Genomic DNA, 22,440 nt, shown 5'->3' with positions numbered 1-22,440 from the left:
CTCCCCCTTGTCTTACACCGCAACGAACGGGGATATGACGAAAATAAGAATTATCTAATGACTTAAGGCGAAGGTAAGAATGGGAGTACCAGAAACGAAGCACGTGAATTACCGACGGATTTACTCCTCTCTGGCATAATGCTGTCCATGCTTGAGTATGACAAATACTGTCAAATGCTTTAGACAAGTCTAGGCTTGCGAAATGAAGTACGCGACGAGTGCGATGGGCATCTTTTAATAAAGAAGTTTAAGCACGGTGAGCATGCTGACAGCCTAGTCCAGATCTAAAACCAAATTGATTATCATCATTTAGAGCAAGCTTAGTGATATAAGGTAGTAGGAGGTGTTCAAAAAGCTTGCTAAGAGTACAAGCTACCGTTATCGGCCTATAAGAACTACAAGAAACTGGATCTTTTCCTTTTTTTAGAAGTGACGTAACGCTACCGCATAGGAACGAATCGGGCACATACGAACTACTCAAAAACATTTGAAAAAACAGTTGGAGATTAGATACCAGTTCAAAAGAATTTGGAACAAGATTCAAAACACTAATCCCATCAATATCCAAAGATTTTGATTTTAAACCCTTAATACCTTTAATAATAGCCGACTTTTCAACTGGAATCACATGTCTATGACATAAACGTGACGGCAAATATTTTTCAAGCAAACACGAGAAACGCTTGTGCACTGCATAATTAACTTTCGGAAATATTTTTGAATAATGTTCGATTCAAGATGGACGAGATATAATATCACTAGGACTTGCATCCGGAAACTTGGCAGAATTTATCACTTTTCGCCACTCACTATTACTTTTCGGAAAAGTTTCACCGGAGTAACGAACGGCACGAAGATGGCGTTTATATTCGAGTTTCGTCTTTTGTTTTAGATCAAACACATTACCCCGTGTACTGTGATCTAATAGACGCCACACAGTTTATACGTTCCCAACTTGACCTTAAAAATACTGTATTGGGCTTATTTCTGGACTTTTCTAAGGCCTTTGATATGGTTGATCACAGTGTTTTATTAAGTAAACTCAACAACTTAGGGATTCGTGGAGTTCCTTTCTCATGGTTTGGCTCTTATCTCTCTGGTGGAGTACAGAGTGTGAGTCTGGGCGGGGTGACTTCACATCCCCTACCTGTCCGGAGGGGCGTCCCACAGGGCTCTGTTCTTGGTCCAATACTTTTTCTCCTTTATATTAATGATTTGGTTACGGACCTGGGTCCATCAGTGCACCCATTACTTTTTGCTGACGATAGCAACTTTTTCATCACCGGTCCTAATTTACCATCCGTCGTCGCCTCTGCTCAAACCCTTCTAAATAGAGTACAGGAGTGGTGTCTAGTTAACTGCATGACCATTAGCATCAAGAAAAGTCAGGTTGTATTATTTCGAACCCCTTACAAAAAAAAATGAAGCTCAGCAAGCACTTGGCCTAAAATATTCTACCAATCTCCTCCCACAGGTCGAAGTTGCCAAGTTTCTTGGTGTCCACATAGACCTCTCCCTATCATTTGCAACGCATGTGTCCTACGTCAGAGCCATAATTTTGCGACAGGTAAGTATCATTAATCGTGCGAATTATTTTCTTCCTCCCGATATCCTTGTCACCCTTTATTACTCTTTTATTTACCCATATATCTCATACTGTGGATCTGTTTGGGGCAACACTTTTCCTTCAGTTACCAATAAATTAAAATCTGCCCAAAACCGTGCCATCAAAGCAGTTTTTCGGCTGCCCCGACTAAATCCCACCCAGGACTTGTACTCCGATTTTGGTATTATCCCTTTTGAACAAATCATCAAAAAATTAAATCTATACCTTGCATACTCCACTTACCATAAAAATCTTCCTCCTCAATTATTATCTTATTTTAATATTAATAATTCTGAAGGCCTCTGTCTCCGTTCATCCAACCGTTCCTTCATTGTCCCTAAGTGTGTCTCTAGTTCTGCCCAGCGATCCCTCATTTATAAATCTATACTTCAATGGAATATAATACCCTCCAGTGTCGAGCTATCCACAAGTTTTCGCACGCTGTATAACAATGTACTAAAATTTTGATATTATAACTCTCTAAATTCTTATTCAATTTGCTTTAATTACCCATGTTTTCTCTTTTCTTTTTTTTTCTCTCTTCTTCATTTTCAATTTTTTGTGGTTATGGTCCTCAACAAGTTCGCTTCCAGGATCCTTATTATTATTGGTGTTATATATTTTTTTTATTTGAATAAATTAAATTGAATTGACCAAGGCAACTTTCAGCTGTTTCTTGAAACTGGTGGAGTAGGTGGAGGTGGAGGTGGTGGGGGAGTAGGTGATGTTTCGAAAGATTTAAGAAATGTGGAAGCAATGTAATTTAGGTCACAGGCAAAGGGCACTTATGTTGCTGCGTCAAAGCATATGTTGAAGAAATCACCCTTGGATTCAAGATCGGTTTTAAAGTATTTTTAGCATCACGCCAAAGAACAAAAAAACTAGAGAGAATTTTATATTTTGTTGCAAAAGTTGCCGCATTTATGCCATTTAAATCTCCTGTTGATAAACTCTGGAATGAGTGGAGGTTTTTATAGTTAGACGATGATCCTTTTCCTGCTGATAAAAGTATTCCAATAGACTAGCTCTGAAACATGTAAGTGACGTCTGGTTTTCTCTTTTTTCATGTAAGTGACGTCTGGTCAAGCAAGATATAGGACTCACCAAGGTATTAAAATGATGCGTAAATTTTTTACATGATATTGAAAGAGCAGTTTAGACAACGGTGAGAGTGAGAGAGTGCGGTGAGAAAGTGCTTACCGAAGACAATGCATCCATGATACCTAAGATGCTCAGTGCCAGAATGAGTGTGTGTCACGGAATGAAAATGTTGAAAAACCAACCCTAATTGTTCCCAACATTAAACGAGCTTTTTCAACTAGTCTGTGGTGCCGGTGCAAGCTAAAAGGCATATTCAGTGCCGGAACAGGTAGGGAAGGTAAAAGAAGAGCATGAGAATTAACTAGGAGAAAAGTCGGGATTCTACCAACCCTAATTGTTCCCAATACTAAACGAACGTTTTCAACTAGCCTTTGGTGCCAGCACAAGCTACAAGGCATATCCAGTGCCGGAAAAAGCGGGTAAAGCAAAAAATGAGCATGAGAAACAACTAAGAGAAAGGTAGGGGCTTAAACTGGAGGAAGAAGAGACGATATTAGCATCTTGTGGAATCTTCCGGAGAAAAAAAGGATGGTCATAATAACTGCAAAGATGCTGGGAAGCTAGTTTATCGGAGACTTCAGAAAAGCATTAAGAACAAAAAAAATCCCTGAAATAGCCCTAGAATAAGCTATGCTATAGGCTACATAAAAGCAACTTGAAGAGGATGAGGCAAACGCCAAAGAAGCAGAGACTTTGTAACGAAACCTTGACAAGAGAAATTTCCAGATCATGTAAATGCTGTTGATGAAATCAAAATGGTTTACACTAACATTACTAACGATTTTTTTTTTTAATATAACTTGGCCTTTTTTTTGTTTTTAATTTTGGTTATTTTGCAACTGAATGAAGAAAAGAAAAAATTTATCTGGCACAATGCTGATAATGAAAACGTCTGAAGCTAGCAATCGTTTTCTCTTTGGCAGAAAGCACCCTATCATGTAAATTTGTCTACCTATTCTGTTTTTTGGCAGTTTTTTTTATCAGAATTTCTTTAGAATTTTTTTTTTTAGATATTCCATTCTTGAAAGTCAGAAAATCTTTTCAAATATATTTGGTAGCAGCCGTGCTAAGGGTATTAGGTTGAAACCTTCAGAGAATGATGAGGGGTATATTTAATTTAAACAAAATACAGCATTGTGCATCCCGGTTGTTAGTAAGGTGTAGAAAACTGTGAAAAAATAAAAAATTCGGTTAAAAAAAACAAAAAAATTGAGCAAACAAAAATTAAATAATTCATAGTTTAATTTTATTATTGGAATATTAAAGACTTCACTTTTCAGTTCATTAAACAACTTGTATTGTGTAATATTAGAGATCTTCTCTGCTTAAACAAAAGAGTAAGGACGAAGCAATAAACAAAGCAATAAGGACAAAAATCCGTGAAATTTTCAAAAGCATAAAATATTTCGGACTATCGTACCGGGTTGGGAATTATGAAGCAGATAAGTTAATAAACTTTATATAAATATAACCACGCGTAGATTGCATGTAACTATAAAATTCAGATATTGTTGTCCGTGTCACCTCCCCGACATGTTATAAAATTGTAAGCAAGGCTAGAAACAGCAGTTAAGCAGAAAAAGAAAGAATTCATGTCTTAGCAAACATAAAGTCTTTTCATTATCCACTTCTCTTTTTTTTTCCAAAATAGGCTCTGTGATGCTCGCATAAATATTTTTTAGCAGATGTCAACAGTGGATAAAAAAACAAAACAACGAAAATATGTTCTTTTATTGCTCGAAAATATAAAAATACATACCATTTCAAAATAAAAAATATGCCAATTCATTTCTTTCACCTTTGACCTTCTTAACTGACATTAGAGCTGATTTCAACCTTTGAGCTTCTAAAACCAGGAAATGGATACACACCACCCAACTGTGGTGGGATACCAATGAAGGGTGGCAACGGTGGAAAAGCCGGAGGATAAGGTAAGCCATTCGTAGGCTGATGTGAATAGTTTTGAAGAGGTCTTTCTTGCTTATCGTGCTGCTGACCTGGAATAGTTATTACATTTATCACAGTGGTTCCAGCAGTACCAGGCTTGTTTGAATAAGAGGGAGCTTTATTAATGTATATTTCCTCTTGTTTCGGTGGTTCTGCATAGCTCTGTGGTTCATCATACGAATCTGAAGACGCTGGAGATGGCTGGTAGCTCGGTTTGGGTGGAAGACCAGAATAATCAGTCCCTCCAGGTATCAATGCCTGAGATACAGGAGGTGAAGAAGAAGGAGTATCAATATAGCTTGTGCCTCCTGGTATGAAAGCCTGGGACACAGGCGCATTATCATAGCTTGGAGCAGCCGCTGGCTTAGAATCAGCATAATGTATTCCACCGGAAGTATCTGTAGAGTCGTAAGAGTTTGTCTCGCCTGGATAACTGGGAACGACTGGAGGTGAAGATTCACTGTACGTAGGGGGAACTTTGTATGAATCTTGTTGCTCATATACTGGTGGAAGACTCTGATAATTTGGTTTTCCATAGCCAGAGCTTTCGACATAGTTTGGTTGAGGTTCAGGCAAGGGGCTGTAGTGTGTTACTTCAGACTGATGTGGCGCTTGATATTGGGGTTTATCATAACTTGGATTCCTGTTAGGTATTTGATTATAATAGCTTGGTTTTTGGGAAAAGAAAGGGTTGTAAACTGACTGTTGGTCATTGTAACTTTGGGATCCGGTGGTCAAAGGCTGACCATACGAAGGTTCAGGCTTATATGGTTCATGATATGGCACTTGATAGTTTGGATTTATCTGAGGCTTTTGGTTATAATAGCTCGGTTTCTGCGTATAAGGAGGACTATAAACTGATTGATGGTCATTATAAGTATGTACTTCAGAGGATGAGTAGCTTGGTGCTTTTACTTCGTAGTTAGAATTTATATTCTGCTGCTGGTAGGGTCGTTGATACATGGGTGAAGGGCCAGAGTGTGAAGGCTCGTACTGGTGTGAACTTGGGCCATTGTAAGTTGAGTATGAGTCATGGGAGGCAGATGGATATGATCTAGCATTTAGGATAGGGTATTCATCAGGGAACCAGACACGCCCACTTTTTCTGCACTCGTACGATAGAGCTAATGCACTAAGTAGAAATATCTGAAAATAAAAAATAAAGAAAGAATTTAGTAAATTTAATAGTTATAACGTCCAAATTATCAACTAATGTCACTACAGTATTTTTTTTTTACAGCAACAAGTTTCCCAAGGTAAAAAACAGCTGGGTCATATTCTGCTCAAGTCTCATTTTACTTTCTTCAACGAAGCTCCCATTATTCTTAAATCCGTTTTTGTAAGCTCTTCTTGTCCTATATGAGGAGGTTTCACTTTTTGATTGCCTTAAAAGAATTATCAGAAAGCCCGATTATCGCTGATTTTTCAAATCAATGTAGGCCTCTAGTACATTAAGCTGAATCCCTGAATACCTTATAAAAACAGACACCATATAACACTGATTAAAACTATCACCATTTAATGAAAACAGAGGGAGTTTGAAGAATAAATTAAACTTATTGTATCTTAAACAGGAAGGATACCAAATACAACGACTAGGCAGATGTTGTTTTTGGTTCATTTGTTTGAAAATACCCTAAAATGAAATGTCAACCAAAACGATAGTAAAATGTACACAGAGACCCAATTAGCCAACTATAGCTTGCGAAATGACTAGAATAAGGTAACGTTGTCTAATATTTAATATGAATAAGATCCCCGATTCTGTTATATACGAGAGTTAAAGGTCTATTTTTGTCTGGCCAAGGCCGTACATAAGATACAGTCAAGTACAGAGAGGCAATCAAAATCATTTGATCTATTTTTTGAGGTCCTCAAAAATGATGGCCAGAAAAGGACCAAGTAATTTTTTTCTGAATGGCTTGAAATTTGCATTTATTGGTCACTTTCTCTAGGGAACCCCTTGCCAAAAAGAAAAACTTCTTATGCACAAATCAATTTTTTAAATTTGATGACAAACCTCTTATTTTATTCTCGGCTTTAAATCGTTGGATTTTAACACACATTTTATTTAGCACACATTTTAAAGCAATAAAATAAAGTATTCGTTTTCCTGAAATAAGAATCACAAAATGGTCGAAGAAGGCTTTTCTTGTGGAAGATATAAGTAATAATAATTTCTTAGGCTGGATGCATCAACCCTCAAAAAGCGAGATTTGAGAGGAGGCTAGGATTGGGCGTAAAATAGGGTCAAATACCATATTTTTCCAATTTAAAGTTGTATCCTAAAATCTAACAGACCAAGAAACCCTAATTCATAAATATAGCGCCAGGAAGATCTTGATCTGGGTGGAAATAGGGTCTCAAAATGGGCTAAATAGAGTTTCTTACGAACCACTTAAAAATCACGCCTACAAGTCCTAAGCAGGGGCGTAATTTGCTATGGTACAGGGACAACTGCCTCTTTCAGATCTCGATTTGCCCCCTCCCCAAAGACCCCAGTTTGCTCCTCCAGCTGAAATTTTGTATCTTCAAAAATCTTGCCAAAACTAAGATAAGCCTGCATAATTCAAGCAAACAACGAAATGGGTCAGTTTTCTTTAGCAGACCTTTACCTTTATGGTAATATATGACTCACTTTTCAATTTTTACTGTCATGTTCCTTGGTTTGGAAATATTGACTGCAACTTTGCCTCCCCCAGGATATTGACAGAATTACGCCATTGGTCCTAAGGCCAAGGAGACCATAGTGTTCAAAAAATTAATTTTGCAGAGAGGGTTCAACAAAAAGACAAAATGCCCTCCTACAATATGTTTGAACTACCACTGATATGTCATTCAGCTGAAGGGATGCAAGTTTACAAGCCGAAATAGTTTCTTGGATAATACTGCCATAAAACGGGCAAAAAGACCCTTTATCTGCAAAAGTTGAAATTTACATCCATTTCGGTGAGTCAAGAGAACCCCTATATAGAAGCAAAGATAAAAAGAACGAACAAATAAACGCAAACGCGTTTAGCCTAAGGGTAAGGGAACTGTAGAGTTTAATGTTTGATTTCCGGGTATACATTCAAATGCCGTCAATGGGAATCTCTCTTCTAATTTTCTTGAAACCATTATCCACAATTCCTTAGGCCAAGAGGTTCATGCACAAGAAAAAACAATTTATTACTTTCTTAAAAATATTGCCTCAAAATGCACTAAAGTACCGTTTTCCCACACAAATTAAAACTTACATACATAAATCCCTGGGTCAACACGATCCTAATTCAGGCACAAAATTAAAAAAAAATATCGTAAATAACACTCTAACCTTTAGAAGTTTCATTTGTGTGATTTTAAATTTCAGTTCATTATCCATTTTAATCTGTTCACTGACGTTCTTGACGCTTCATAATTGCCAGTACAAATAAGATACTTTGACAATTAAACTCCTGTTATCACCAATAGGCAAGAGTATAGGTTAGTTTTTTTCTGAATGGGGCTATCAGCCATCTGGAGGACAGAAATTTACCATTTATTTTTAGTTCATAGCTTTATAGTCAATCTTAAGAATTTGCCAATACCAGAAATGGGTCTTCGAATGAGACAGCGTCCATCTGTCTTTTCCTAGCTACATCCATTTTATGGGGTCTAGTGTGTTCACCCCCCGAAAAACTCTCCTCGTGGAAAATTTTGTCTTGGAAATACCACTTCCCATGAAATTCTTGCCACGAAAAATTCATACCTGGAACACTCTCCCTCCCCAGGAAACTCTTCCCCGGGAAATTCTCTCCCTGCAATTTTCCCCAACAATTCCCTCCTAGGTTTAAAGTTGAGCAGCCAAAGAAAATTAAGATAAATAAAAAGAATGAAGAAAAGACGGGATTATTGAATTTACACATTTATCCAAAAATACATGTAAAAAATACCTGTATTTTGCATATATGTTTTTAAATGGTGTAGAATCAAGGAGCAACTCTGGCCATTAGTAACCAAAACTGTAAAAAACAGGAATTTTTACATCACTTTATGCATAAAAAATTGGCTTTTTATGCTGATTCTAAATATATAAAGTTAATTAAGTTTAATTCGTTTTTGAGAAGTCACGTAATCTAAGCAAACAAAAGTATTCAGACTAGAAAACCTTCTGACGACAATTAGTCGATGCTACCAAATAGTTTCTTTGCAAACAGGGCTGGGTGAATTTCTGAGAAATTCCTTTTCTTAAACTGTTGCTCACTTATTTGGAAATAGGAACTAGGTCAATTTTAAATTTGTTTGATATTGACATTGGGTCTCCGTTACTTCCTGTCAACTTCATCGATGTCAAGGATCAAATTAGACAGAACATGGAATCCACTAAGCTTTTGATGTTACCATTGCCGCAACCATCAGATAAATAAAATAAATTAAGAAGTTAATTACCAGAATCAGTTCACCAGACGATAACTTCTCGCAGTGTTTTCTAAAACATTACTAACTTGATCTTTACATGTAGGATTTTCTTAGTGGATTCGGCTGTACTATTCTAAAATCTTTTGCATCAGTACATACATCGTTGCAGTTTCTTGCACTTCATACTTTAGGGTCTGAGTGTACTCCTACTGATAGTGAACTTGGTAGTTTTTTTTTACCTTCTACCCTTTTCTATATTTTTCTGGTAGTATTTTTTTCTACCTCCTACCAAAAAAATCTGGTAGTTTCTAGAGCCAGCTTCACCATGAAGAAAACAAACATAACAATCCCAAAAAGTAAAACCCCGGCTTATCTTTTGTACCCATTCCAGGCTCGAACCGTAGTTATTGGATTTTGTGGATCAGAAAAAGTAACAAAAAGTAGTTTTTTAAGCCCAGTGTTCATTGACAGATGCAGGACCGGGGTCTGGAATCCGTCAATGATGACTGAAGCTTACTTTTTAGCCAAGGTAGAATACTTTTTTGCTCTTTAAGTGAAAAGACCCATTTTTTTCCAAAGATATTTGACAAGGATTTAGAAATACATGAAAATGGATGGCTCTCTTAAAATCCGTGTGATGGCTCGAAAAATCTATGTTTTCATGAATTTATTCACGGTATTGGCAACTGTATCCACAAACTAAAGTTGGATGCTTTAATAAGCATGATATACCCTAACTATTTGCTGATATATCCTTTGGAGAGGGCAGGGGGCTTTTAATAATTGACAAAATCATAAAGAGTAAGATAGAATAGAAATGTCATAAGTTAAAACCGAAGTGAAATAAACGACGGTGAAAAGAAGAAAGACAAAAAGAAAGAAGTGAGACGGAGAGTGTGACAGAAAGAGAGTAGGAGAGGTAGAGAGAAGATTCGACAGAAATATACTTGATATGAAGAGTCATAGATATAGAAATACAGAGAAGATAGAAGAGAAAATATACAGTAAAAGTAGTGAAAGGATAACGCCTTATTCAGACATGTCGATTAAAAGGTTTCTAAGGGGGTTGGGGAAAACGTGAAAGATGAAAAAGTTGAATTGCATTTAAATTGAATTATGCATAAATTCTAGGAAATATTGATAATTCAGGGGGCTTCCTGCATGTTGGATTGACCTAATTAAAATATCTTGGAATCACTAACCATAGAATTTTCATTTTTTATTCTTACAAATTAGCCATGGCTGGATTTTTAAAGCCTAGCTTTCACTCGCATTTTGTGCTTAATTTTTCAGAATATAAGGTTTGTATGAAATTTCATCCCTTTAAATTGGCCACCTTCTTCTAGAACCAAGAATCGAAACTAAAATTCGATCTTGAATTCGGCCCCCTCTAATCTGTCGTAGACTTGGTGCTGCGATGAGTTGTTAGTAGCAGTACTAGTTATAGCTCAAAGACATTATTTTAAATTTCTTTCTGCATTTTATTTCACTTTTTAACTTATACTTTTGTGTTTTTATTCATGATTTAATAATTTAAATCTTAACTAGTTATTTGAACTAGATATTTTATTCTACCCACGAGATTCACTTTGCTAGAACTTAGAGCTGAAACTCCAAACTGACTGTATTTGTAAATCCCTATTTAATTACACTTTAGGCAAAAACCTGAGGCCCAAATCATGGGCCTCCTCTAATCTGTAGACAGTGAGTTCAATTGTGCAGTCAGGATTTTTGCACCTGCTATAATTTTCAAAATACAACTTTGTATCTCAAGTTTTCCACAATACGAAAATACTAGAACTAATCATACCAGTTTTTATGTTCAACAGGAAACGAATTTCCAAAAACACGAAGAAACTTGATATGGGAAAACTATTGAGAAATGTAGATACCTCAATCTATGTGCCTTTCTTCATTCAAACAAGCCTTGTCTTAGCGACAAAAAGTACCAGTAACAAAAACCAAAGACCTATGACTTAAGAGGAAAGAAATATAATAAATGAATAATAAAGACAAATTGCCAAGAAAACCAGGGTAGTATCAGCCAGTGGACAAAAAAGAAGCAAAAATGACAAAAGCAGATATTTCGGCAAAAACCTCCACCAAGCCGTCTTCAGTGCTAAAAAAAAGAAGAAAAACTAATATTTTGAAGTAAACTCAAACAGAGAAAACGAAACACTGGATGAAGCAAAAAAAAAAAAAAGGAGCGCGAATAAATGAAAGTAAATTCACCTTATAGATTAGGCAAGAATTATCTACTTAGTCATTGAATCAGCATGTATTCTGAGCCAATTTTGAATATTTATTTGAATATTTTATTGTTAAATAATTGTAAATTGTGTATATAGGTATGTCTCTTGTATCTCTATTTTGAGCATGGTCTTTGCTTATGTATTTTCACATCTCAATCTCAATATTGCTCAAAATTGATTCAAAATTACTCAAAATTACTTGTTCTGAAACAAGTAATTTTGGGACAATCCTGCACCTTTAACTTGCACAAAACGGACATATTTATACCGTTGGGTTCCTTAGTCCTAGATCTAACCATTTACTCAGCCAGAATTATGGTATTATTCAACCTTTTCAAAGGGAATATTTTAAACTTCTTGGGAAAATAGAGGAAGTGTCTCTTTTTGACCAATTTTTATCATATTTTCGTCTATTTCTAATCTATAAAAACATGTACACCAAATTTCAAAAAGTTAATTCGACAGATGGCTAGAGTTGAATATCAGCAATTGAGTCATATCAAAATGATCTTTCCTCGTTGAAATATGAAAACCGCTATATAAAATAGAACAGCAGAGATATAACAGACTTAAAATTACGCAGGAAACATGAACGGTACTCGTATGATAAACACCCTACCGCTCAAGTTGTTCATTCATTGATGCATTATAGAACCGGATTTTGTCGTTAGTTTCTTTCAGCTTAGTGTGAGACAAGACTAAGAGAAGTGACCGAATAGATGGAAAATATGTAATTTGGGCTATATATTTGCACATTGGGGGGGGGGTGGAGGTGAAATATTTGGACTCTGTGAAGTTAAAAAATAATTCTTACTACATAATAGGCAGAATAATTGCACCTATCATATTAGGCATGCAGACCCGCTATACTTTACCCCCAACCCTTCTAATGTGCGAATATTTAGCCCAAATTTGTTTTTAAAGTATTATATTTTTATCTTTCTTTGGTATACAGTATTTCATTAGGATTGAGTGTTAGAGAAACATAATAGAAGAACATTAGGTAGGGCGTATATCTACAAGTACCACATGAACCTTACATACAAGGAAATGTGTTGAAAAGGCGAACAAGGGTCATTATTGTTTCGATTTCTAAAGTCTTATGTTCAGACAAAGCAAGGTTTTCTTCGTATTTTTTTTTTTTGTAATATTTGACATCACCAGAAGTGTACATGGAAAATTGCATCGAAACTAGTTAAGATAATATCTGCTGTTATAATGAGATTTTATAATTTTTCAACAAGTTAAACAGAGTTCCTATTATGAAGGATGTCTGTGTACTTAAAAGAGCCTTAAAAAGGATGGCAAAAAACTTTCCTGCACTAGTAGATGATATCCATAAATGTGAACAGGCCTTACAATTAAAATTAGAGGGAAATTCTGCTTGGTCAGAATTCCGGAAAGGATAAAACTGAATTTATATTCGGTAGTGGTGTTTACAGAGTCCTGTGTTCATGTAAGAAGCTTTACATTAGCAGTTCCAGCCAACAGCTGGGGGAATGACTGAATAAATACGAGATGTGTTTATCTGAAAATCTCTGAGATGTGGAAATAAAAGTAAAAATAATTATTTTGTTTCTGCTTTGGCCCTTCATATCTTTGAAAATTCAGGAAATCCAGTTGTTTTTGACGAGACAGCTTTAATATCTACAGCAAATGGGTAATTTTTTTTGGGAGGTAGTTGAAATTTAACATTATATACATGGAGACCTTGCTTAAAATAGAGATATTGGAGATGTTCCTATACACCCAATTTACATTTTCTCCCAGTTGAAACTAAGATCATCGGACCGCAGTTCTAATGAAAATTGGGTCAGTAGGCAAGCTAAGGCAGTCGCTAAGCCGAGAATCCTTGTCCAATCTAATTGGCGAGTGGTGTTTCATTCATTCTGGCTTGGTGTTTTGGTTTGTTTGATTTAGTGTTTCATTTGCTCTGTTTGAGTTTACTTCAAAAGGGTAGTTTTTTCTACTTTTTTTTAGCACTGGAAAAGTCTAGGTGAATTGTAATTTTGTCGGGCCTCTTGTGTCTCTTCTCATCCTGTTGCTGTATTTATCTATGCTACATCACTAGTCTTGGGGAGAGCCTCTTTAATTCGAGCTTACTGGGCTCAAATATCTTCTTTTCTCATATCTGCTTCTTTTGTTCACCGACTGATATTATCCTTGTTCCTCGGCTATTTAATTTTATTATTTATTTAGGGAGTTAGGTAGGTTGGTAGGTTTTATTTTTATTCACAATGTAAACATAAATAAAAATAACGTTACTACTAAATTATTGCAGCAAAAAGAAAGTCCTTAGGATTTGTACTGCAAATTCCTATTATGATTTATATCTTATAAATAGATATCTAAACAGAAAACTCATGTTTATCCATCTAGCCTATCTTATATATAAAAAACAACAGCACATACACATGAACATTATACAACAAAATAGTCCTATTAATTGTTTTTTACCCATTTCAGCCCCCACCCACCACAAAAAAACTGCAAAAACATGTGTTATTTTTCTTGTTTTAGAAATACTTGCTAGAAATACTTTGCACCAACAAACTTTGTTCACTATTCAAGAATATCCAATTATTCTCTTTTTGCGAAAACGATTCTGGTATCTTTCCTCTATTCCCAAATAATAAAAATAAACAGTACTTGTATGATATACCCCCTACCACTCAAGAAGTGAAGTTAGGCTAATCCTGATAAAATAGACCTAAGTATAATAAAAATATAATACTTTAGAAACAAATTTTGGCTATATATTTGCGCAAAGGGGGGGGGGGTAAAGTACAGTAGGTACGCACCCAAAATGTTTTAGCTACAATTGTTTTGATATTATGAAGTAAGAATTGTTTTCTGATTTCACACTGTCCGAATACTTCAACAACCCTACCCCCTCCAATTGTGCAAATGTAATACCCAAGTTATATATTTTCCATTTATTCTGTCACTTTTCTTTGTCTTGTCTCAAGCTAAGCTGAAAGAAACTAACGAAAAAAAAATAACGGTTTTATAATGCGCCAATGAATAAATAACTTGAGTGGTAGGGGGTTTATCATAAAAGTGTTGAAATCAGTATCAAAACCACTAGCTAGAAATACTTTCCACTAACAAACTTCAAGAATATCAAATTTTTCTCTTTTTGCGAATAACATTCTGGTATCTTACCGCTAGTCTCAAATAATGAAAGTGAACAACAGAAAGATATACCAGCTCTCCTGGCATAAAAGAATTGTACATTTACTGTTCCAAAAATGAAAACAATGACAATTTAGAAAATTTTTCAAGGACTTCAAAAATCGAGATGAAGTGCTTTTTGGCTGTGACAGCCAAAAAGCACTTGGTATCATTCAATTGAATTTCTTTTCTTTTTTTCTGCACTTCTCCTAGAATTTAAAACAAAAACTTACCTGAATAAGCATGTTAGAGCATATTCAACTATTTACAACGTCTTTGAAACTAAGCAGCATGCAATGTTTTTTGAATTAGTCCGATATTTTCATCGTCCTTCATCATACCTAGACGGGGTATGCGGAAGTTAAAATCTGGTTATTCAAAATACCTTTTGTGGAAATATGGAAAAAGGGGAATGCACTCCTGGAGTTCGATGACGTGCCATTGTGATTCACTAATTAGCTGGAACTAAAAGAAGAATAAAGACAACTGAGCGCATAGACATAAAGAATGAAAAGCGGGGGGGGGGGGGATGGTCAATTATTTGAAGACAAGGAATATACATTAAAGAGTATTTGTCCATTATTCAGAAAACAATAAGAATCTGGATCTAAAAAAAATCAGACAACAACCGGTTTATTGCTGTCGACTCAATAAGCTTCGACTCAGTGGGAAACTACATTGTAGCTATATTTTTATAAATATTTAGTTGGTATTTTGGTTAGGTTTTGCTTGTAGCCCCGCTCTACTTAACCCCCAACTCCCCCTAATGAGCAAATAAATAGCCAAAATTACATATATCCAATCCATCTCCCAAGGATTTCAGTTATTTCAACCCCATACCCGTAAATTGAACTAACTTCGGTCTTTTCTGAATTCTGACAAGTACCCAATAAAGGGGGAAAATATTGTATGTCTCAGAAAATATGACATTAGGGCAAATAGTTCTTCGTCCTTTTCGACCCCCTCCTTTTAATAAATTAGAATTCCAACATTAGTATATTTTCCCGGTGGACATTCATTAAAAGTGGGTATGACACCTAGGAAACTGAAATTTCTATTTTATGCTCCTAGCAGAAAAGTGGCAAGAGGATAGATGGATAGAAAGATAGATAGATTTATTTTCCATGTAACAGTAAAATAATTACACAACAATCTACAAATTGCACAAAGGCTTCATGGCCTGTAGGAGGGGGATTAAGAAACAGATCTCATAACATTAAACATTTAAACACTGAACATGCAAATCCTTTGCTTCATAAAAATGGAGAAAAAAATCACAAAGAAAGATAATTCATTAAATTAGCTTTATCAAACTGTAATGAATCACAACATCTATAAATATTCATAATAATAATAATAAATAAATAAAAAGTGGATAGCACTCTATGTCCTGCTATTTATGTTTAAGTATAATGATAATAATAATGTACCTTTATGCTTCTCAGGCATGTTTCAGGTTAGGTCTGATTGTAAAAATTATAATACTCGAACGAGCAAGGCGCTCTCTGCTCTGATAGCTATCACTACAGTGTATTAGTCCTCGTTAACTTATCGATGAATAAAATTATGGAATAGTAATGATGAGACAATTAATGACATGAAAAGGTTTGAAGAATTTAGAAATAAAGTTAAGGAAAAAATGTATTCTAATTATGAGTTATATGTTATTATTTGTCATTTTTTATATTTTATTAAATAAAAAAAAACAAGTTTTTTGAAATGAAAGTAAGGAGCGACATTAAAACTTAAAACGAACAGAAATTACTCCTTATATGAAAGGGGCTTTTCCTCCTCGACACCCCGCTCTCTACGCTAAAGTTTTTTATTGTTTTAAAAAGTAGAGTTGCGAGAAAGAATCAAACTTTAGCGCAAGGAGCGGGGTGTCGAGGAGGAAAAGCCCCTTTCATATAAGGAGTAATTTCTGTTCGTTTTAAGTTTGAATGTCGCTCCTTACTTTCATTTCAAAAAACTTGTTTTTTTTATGTAATTTCTGAAAGTTTTTGAATTAATGCATGTCTGATTTTGGCTCTCCGTACATAAATTATTAAAATGAAATTTGCATATTAATTCTTTTTTTTGGCTAAATGGCTTTCTCTTAGTTTTGATCAGACGATTTTGAGAAATAGATAACTTCGAAGACCACACTGCCTTTCCATGACGAAAGTAAAAGAGTTCAAAATAGGGATGATATCTTTTTATTCACAGTGAATAGATATAAAATTATTTAACTGGATATTTAAATAATTTTATATCTATTCACTGTCAATAAAAAGGTATCATCCCTATTTTGAACTGTTTTACTTTCGATTTTGAGAAATAAGGGGTGGTGAAGGAGGCCTAGTTGCCCTCCAATTTTTCGGTTACTTATAAATGCAACTAGAACTTTTAATTTTTAGCGAACGTTTTTATTAGTAAAAATTATACGTAACTTAAGAATTAACTTACGTAACAAACTTTTATATTCTTGTATTTTTGATTATATATATGAGGGGGTTTGTCCCCTCGTTAATACCTCGCTCTTCACACTAAATCTTAAGTTTTTACCCAATTCTTTAAGAATGACCACTGAATCAGAAAGGCCGTAGAATAAATAGTTGAAATGACTAAAAATAATTTAACATAAAGATCGAAGTATTTATCTCCTTCTAAATACCTCGCTCTTTATCCTAAAGTATTTTTAGAACCCCTCATATGCGTAATAATCTCTGTTCGTTTTAAGTTTTAATGCTTCTGCTTACTTTCAATTGAAAAAACTTTTTCATGTTTATATTTTCATTGTTTTTTTTTAATAGTAATGCTAGAAAGTCCTGCGCCCTTTTCATTGAATTTCTCTTCCCCCATGAAATATTCCTCCATGGAAAGATCCTTCCATATAGCCCCCTCCCCTGAACCCCACACCCAAACAAAAAAAATCCCCCTGAAAACGTCGGTACACTTCCCAATAACCATTACTGTATGTAAACATTGGTCAAAGTTAGTAACTTGCAGCCCCTCCCCCAGGGACTGTGGGGGGGGGGTAAGTCATTCCCAGAGACATATTTATTATGGTTTTCGACTATGTGGAACAAAATGGCTATCTCAAAATTTTGATCCGTTGACTTTGGGAAAAAATGAGCGTGGGAGGGGGCCTAGGTGCCCTCCAATTTTTTCAGTCACTTAAAAAGAGAACTAGAACTTTTCATTTCCGTTAGAATGAGCCCTCTTGCAACACTTTAGAACCACTTGGTCGATATGATGACCCCTGGGAAAAAGAAGAAAAAAAAAAAACAAAACAAAACAAATAAACACGCACCCGTGATTAGTCTTCTGGCAAAAAATACGAAATCCCACATTTTTGTAGATTAGACCTTGAATTTTTTTCTATAGGGTTCTCTGATACGCTGAATGCGATGGTGTGATTTTCGATCCTATGACTTTTAGGGGGTGTTTCCCCTATTTTCCGAAATAAGGCAAATTTTCTCAGGCTTGTAACTTTTGATGACAAAGATAAAACTTATATATTTGAAATCAGCATAAAAATCCGATTCTTTTGATATATCTTTTAGCATCGAAATTCCATTTTTTAGAGTTTTTTTACTATTGAGCCGGGTCGCTCCTTACTACAGTTCGTTACCACGAACTGTTTAATCTATAAAATTATGGACTAGTAATGATAAGATATTTAATGATTTAAAATTTTTTGAAAAATTTGGAAATAATTAAAAAAAAATGTATCTTACTTATGAGTTCTAAGCTATTATTTGTTTTTCTTCTTCTTTTGTTGTTTGAGGTGTAAGAATGAGCATAGTGGATAGTGGAAAAAAGTGTAAAGCAGAAAAACCCGAAAAACTGCAAATAAATCGGAGGTCTCAAATCGATACAGCCAGATTTCTTTCTTTTAATTTTATCTTAATAGAGAATCCCTTAGTCCTGTCAATATGCTTTAACGGTTTCAAATTGAAGGATGACTGATTAACAAAGGTCATCTTTGTCTGCCAACCATCTAGGGCCAAACAAAAAGCAGGTCATTCCCGAATGAGGATGAGTGGATGTCGTAAGGAATGATCGAAGAGAAATGGGGGCTTCTTGGAAGGATTTAAAGAGGGAGAATTTGAATAGATTGTGATGGAGCAAGAGCGTGTATAGCTGTGTTGTCCCCTGGGGGCTTGGCGCTGCAGTGAGTTGTTCGTATTAGTAGTAGTGTTATGGTCCATTGGTCTATCCTTCTTCCCCCGAAAGTTTATGCAGATCACAAAAATTATTTTTATTTGCCCATTTTGGAGCATAAAGAATTGATAACCGAAATTGTTTCAAAAATAATTTCATCTTTTAGACTAGTTGTTTCCTTTTTGTATACCTAGTAAGTTGCAAGATGATCATAGACAAGAAATATTTGGGCATTTTCTGGGCATCAGGGCAAAATAAAATAAATTAATTTCAACAGCTACTGGCTTCATTTAGGCTCCCTTGTCCCCCTCTAAGTGTGTTGTAAGTTACAATCGGTGAAAACATAATGTTTTTGTCTGCATACCTTGCAAATTTCGAGCATAGACGCAAACGTAAGAATATCTAAAATGAAACATAAACTATGTGAATGTATCAGAGATAAAAAGAATTCGAGGCTCATTCTCGGGCTTCACACAGCTAAAATAAGCTTCAAGTTTTCGTCTTGATAGACTCTGCTTACTTTTTTTTTTAAATCAAATAACAAAAAACAAGTTTTTTCAACTAAAAGTAAGGAGCGACATTAAAACTTAAAACGAACACAGCTAAAATAAGCTTCAAAATAGGTTTCACACAGCTAAAATAAGCTTCAAGTTTTCGTCTTGATAGACTCTGCTTACTTTTTTTTATAAATCAAATAACAAAAAACAAGTTTTTTCAACTAAAAGTAAGGAGCGACATTAAAACTTAAAACGAACAGAAATTATTACTTACGAATTAACTTACTTAACAAACTTCTATATTTGTATATTTTTCTTACACATATGAGGGGGTTCGCCCCTTGTCAATACCTCGTTCTTTACACTAAAGCTTGAATTTTGTCCCAATTCTTTAACAATGACCCCTAAATCACAAAGGCCGTAGAATAAATGCTTGAAATTATTAAAAATACTTTAGCATAAAGAGTGAGGTATTTAGAAGGAGACGAACGCCCTTATATACGTAATAATTTCTGTTCGTCTTAAGTATTAATGCTGCTCCTTACTTCCAGTTGAAAAAACTTTTCATTATTTATTTTCTCATTGTTTTTTTTTTAATTTTGCTAGAAAATCGTGGAGATTCTCTTTCCTCAAGATGAATTCCTACTTGAAAAGATCCTCCCACGTAACCCCGTCCCACCCAACACAAAAAAATCCCCCTGAAAACGTCCGTACACTTCCCAATAACCATTACTGTACGTTAACAATGGTCAAAGTTTGTAACTTGCAGCCCCTCCCCGGGGACTGTGGGGAATTAAGTCGTCCTCAAAGACATATTTATTAGGGTTTTCGACAATGCTGAACAAAATGGATATCCCGAAATTTTGATCCGGTGACTTTGGGAAAAAATGAGCGTGGGAGGGGGCCTAGGTGCCCTCCAATGTTTTTGGTCACTTAAAAAGGGCACTAGAACTTTGAATTTCCGTTAGAATGGGCCTTCTCGTGACATTGTAGGACCACTGGGTCGATACGATCACCCCCGGAAAAAAACAAACAAACAAAAAAACAAATAAATATACACGCATCTGTCTTCTGATGTGCCTTCTGGCAAAAATTAAATAAAAAAAACAAGTTTTTTTAACTGAAAGTAAGGAGCGACATTAAAACTTAAAACGAACAGAAATTACTTCGTATATGAAAGAGGCTGCTTCCTCATCAACGCCCCGCTCTTTACGCTAAAGTTTGACTCTTTCTCTCAATTCTTCGTTTTAAAACAGTAAAAAACTTTGGCGTAAAGAGCGGGGCGTTGATGTGGAAGCAGCCTCTTTCATATACGAAGTAATTTCTGTTCGTTTTAAGTTTTAATGTCGCTCCTTATTTTCAGTTAAAAAAACTTGTTTTTTTTATTTAATTTCTGAACGTTTTTGAATCAATGCATGTTTTGATTTTGGCTCTCCGCAGAGGAATTATTAAAACGAAATTTGCATCGAATGATTTTGAGAAAAAAAGAGCGGGGGAGGAAGCCTAGTTGCCCTCCGATTTTTTGGCTAATTAAAAAGGCAACTAGAACTTTTAATTTTTTACGAATCTTTTTATTAGTAAAAGATTTACGTAACTTATAAATTAGCTTACTTAAAGAACTTTTGTATTCTCATATTTTTATTACATATATGAGGGGGTTCGCCCCCTCGTCAGTACCTCGCTCTTTACACTAAAGCTTAAATTTTGTCCCAATTCATTAAGAATGACCCCTGAACCACAAAAGCCGTAGAATAAATAGTTGAAATTACTAAAAATACTTTAGCGTAAAGAGCGAGGTATTAGGAGGAGGTGAGCCCCTCATATGGGTAATAACTTCTGTTTGTTTTAAGTTTTAATGCTGTTCCTTATTTCCAGCTGAAAGAACTTTTTCATATTTATTTTTTCATTGTTTTTTTAAATAATGCTAGTAAATCCTGCGCTCCCTTCATGGAAATTTTCTTCCCCCATGACAAATTATCGATGGAAAGTTCCCCCAGTATATCCCCCTCTTCTCAACCCCTCCCCCCAACAAAAAAAATCCTCCTGAAAACGCCTGTACACTTCCCAATAACAATTACTATATGCAAGCACTGGTCAAAGTTTGTAACTTCTTGCCCCTCCCACGGGGACTGTGGGGGAGTAAGTCGTCCCCAAAGACATAGTTATAAGGTTTTTCGACTACGCTGAATAAAATGGCTATCTCAGAATTTTGATCCGTAAAATAATTAGCGTGGGAGGGGGCCTAGGTGCCCTCCAATTTTTTTGGTCACTTAAAAAGGGCACTAGAACTTTTCATTTCCGTTAGACTGAGCCCTCTTGCAACATTCTAGGACAACTGGGTCGATACGATCACCCCTGGGAAAAAAAAACAACAAAAAACAAATAAACACGCATCCGTGATCTGCCTTCTGGCAAAAAATACAAAATTCAACATTTTTGTAGATAGGAGCTTGAAACTTCTACGGTAGGGTTCTCTGATACGCTGAATCTGATGGTGTGATTTTCGTTAAGATTCTATTACTTCTAGGGGTGTTTCCCCCTATTTTTTAAAATAACGCAAATTGTCTCAGGCTCGTAACTTTTGATGGGTAAGACTGAACTTGATGAAACTTATATATTTAAAATCAACATTAAAATGCGATTCTTTTGATGTAGCTATTGGTATCAAAATTCCATTTTTTAGAGTTTTGGTTACTATTGAGCCGGGTCGCTCCTTACTACAGTTCGTTACCACGAACTGTTTGAAATACAAAATTCCACATTTTTGTAGATAGGAACTTGAAACTTCTACAGAAAGGTTCTCTGGTACGCTGAATCTGATGGTCTGATTTTTGTTAAGATTCTATGACTTTTAGGGGGGTATTTACGCCTATTTTCTAAAATAAGGCAAATTTTCCCAGGCTCGTAACTTTTGATGGGTAAGACTAAACTTGATGAAACTTATATATTTAAAATAAGCATAAAAATTCAATTCGTTTGATATAACTATTGGTATCAAAATTTCGTTACGACGAACGGTTTGATAAGATACTATCGAAAGAAATGATTTGATTACACTCTTTTTAGAATTATTAAGAACCAGCACATTACCAAGATTTTGCTTGGTTGAGAGGGGGGGGGATCAATGTTAAAATATGTTTTAAATAAATAATAAAAAAAAATATTAGATAGTTTGAACAGCAAGTGGACAAAATTTAGTAAAGTTTAGGATTTTGTTTGGGGAGGGGATGGGCGCGCTCCAATTTCCCTGCATCACTGCTGCTGGTTTCACCAACCTATAATTAATCTACAACGGTAATTACAAGGGTAAAGCATTTGCCTATTGTTAAAAAAAAGTTAC

At 35.2% G+C, this 22,440-nt stretch overlaps 3 protein-coding genes across 4 annotated transcripts in view; 2 read left to right on the top strand and 1 right to left on the bottom strand.

The window, feature by feature from the left end:
• LOC136038953 (uncharacterized) overlaps nucleotides 1-22,440 on the top strand; it is a 72,445-nt gene that overhangs the window by 41,846 nt on the left and 8,159 nt on the right. The window lies entirely within an intron of this gene.
• On the bottom strand, nucleotides 4,420-14,813 carry LOC136038955 (uncharacterized). 2 transcript variants are annotated; one of them, XM_065722469.1, is made up of 3 exons: nucleotides 14,691-14,755; nucleotides 8,566-8,634; nucleotides 4,420-5,800 (listed from the first exon to the last, which is right to left on the bottom strand). In XM_065722469.1, exon 3 carries the CDS (start codon nucleotides 5,615-5,617, stop codon nucleotides 4,517-4,519), a length of 1,101 nt encoding a protein of 366 aa, XP_065578541.1. In that variant the 5' UTR covers nucleotides 5,618-5,800; nucleotides 8,566-8,634; nucleotides 14,691-14,755; the 3' UTR covers nucleotides 4,420-4,516. The 2 variants fall into 2 exon arrangements, with proteins under 2 accessions (XP_065578541.1, XP_065578540.1); XM_065722468.1 differs by lacking the exon at nucleotides 8,566-8,634 and having other exon boundaries at nucleotides 14,691-14,813.
• Nucleotides 16,039-22,440, top strand: part of LOC136038956 (uncharacterized) — a 25,804-nt gene continuing 19,402 nt past the window's right edge. Inside the window, exon 1 of the mRNA XM_065722473.1 lies at nucleotides 16,039-16,062. The gene's annotated coding sequence lies outside the window, so the exon portion shown is untranslated. The remainder of the gene's footprint in view (nucleotides 16,063-22,440) is intronic.

The sequence above is a fragment of the Artemia franciscana genome, chromosome 18 (genome assembly GCF_032884065.1).
Source record: "Artemia franciscana chromosome 18, ASM3288406v1, whole genome shotgun sequence".
Taxonomy (NCBI): Eukaryota; Metazoa; Arthropoda; class Branchiopoda; order Anostraca; family Artemiidae; genus Artemia; species Artemia franciscana.
This window is presented reverse-complemented; position numbering and strand designations above follow the sequence as displayed.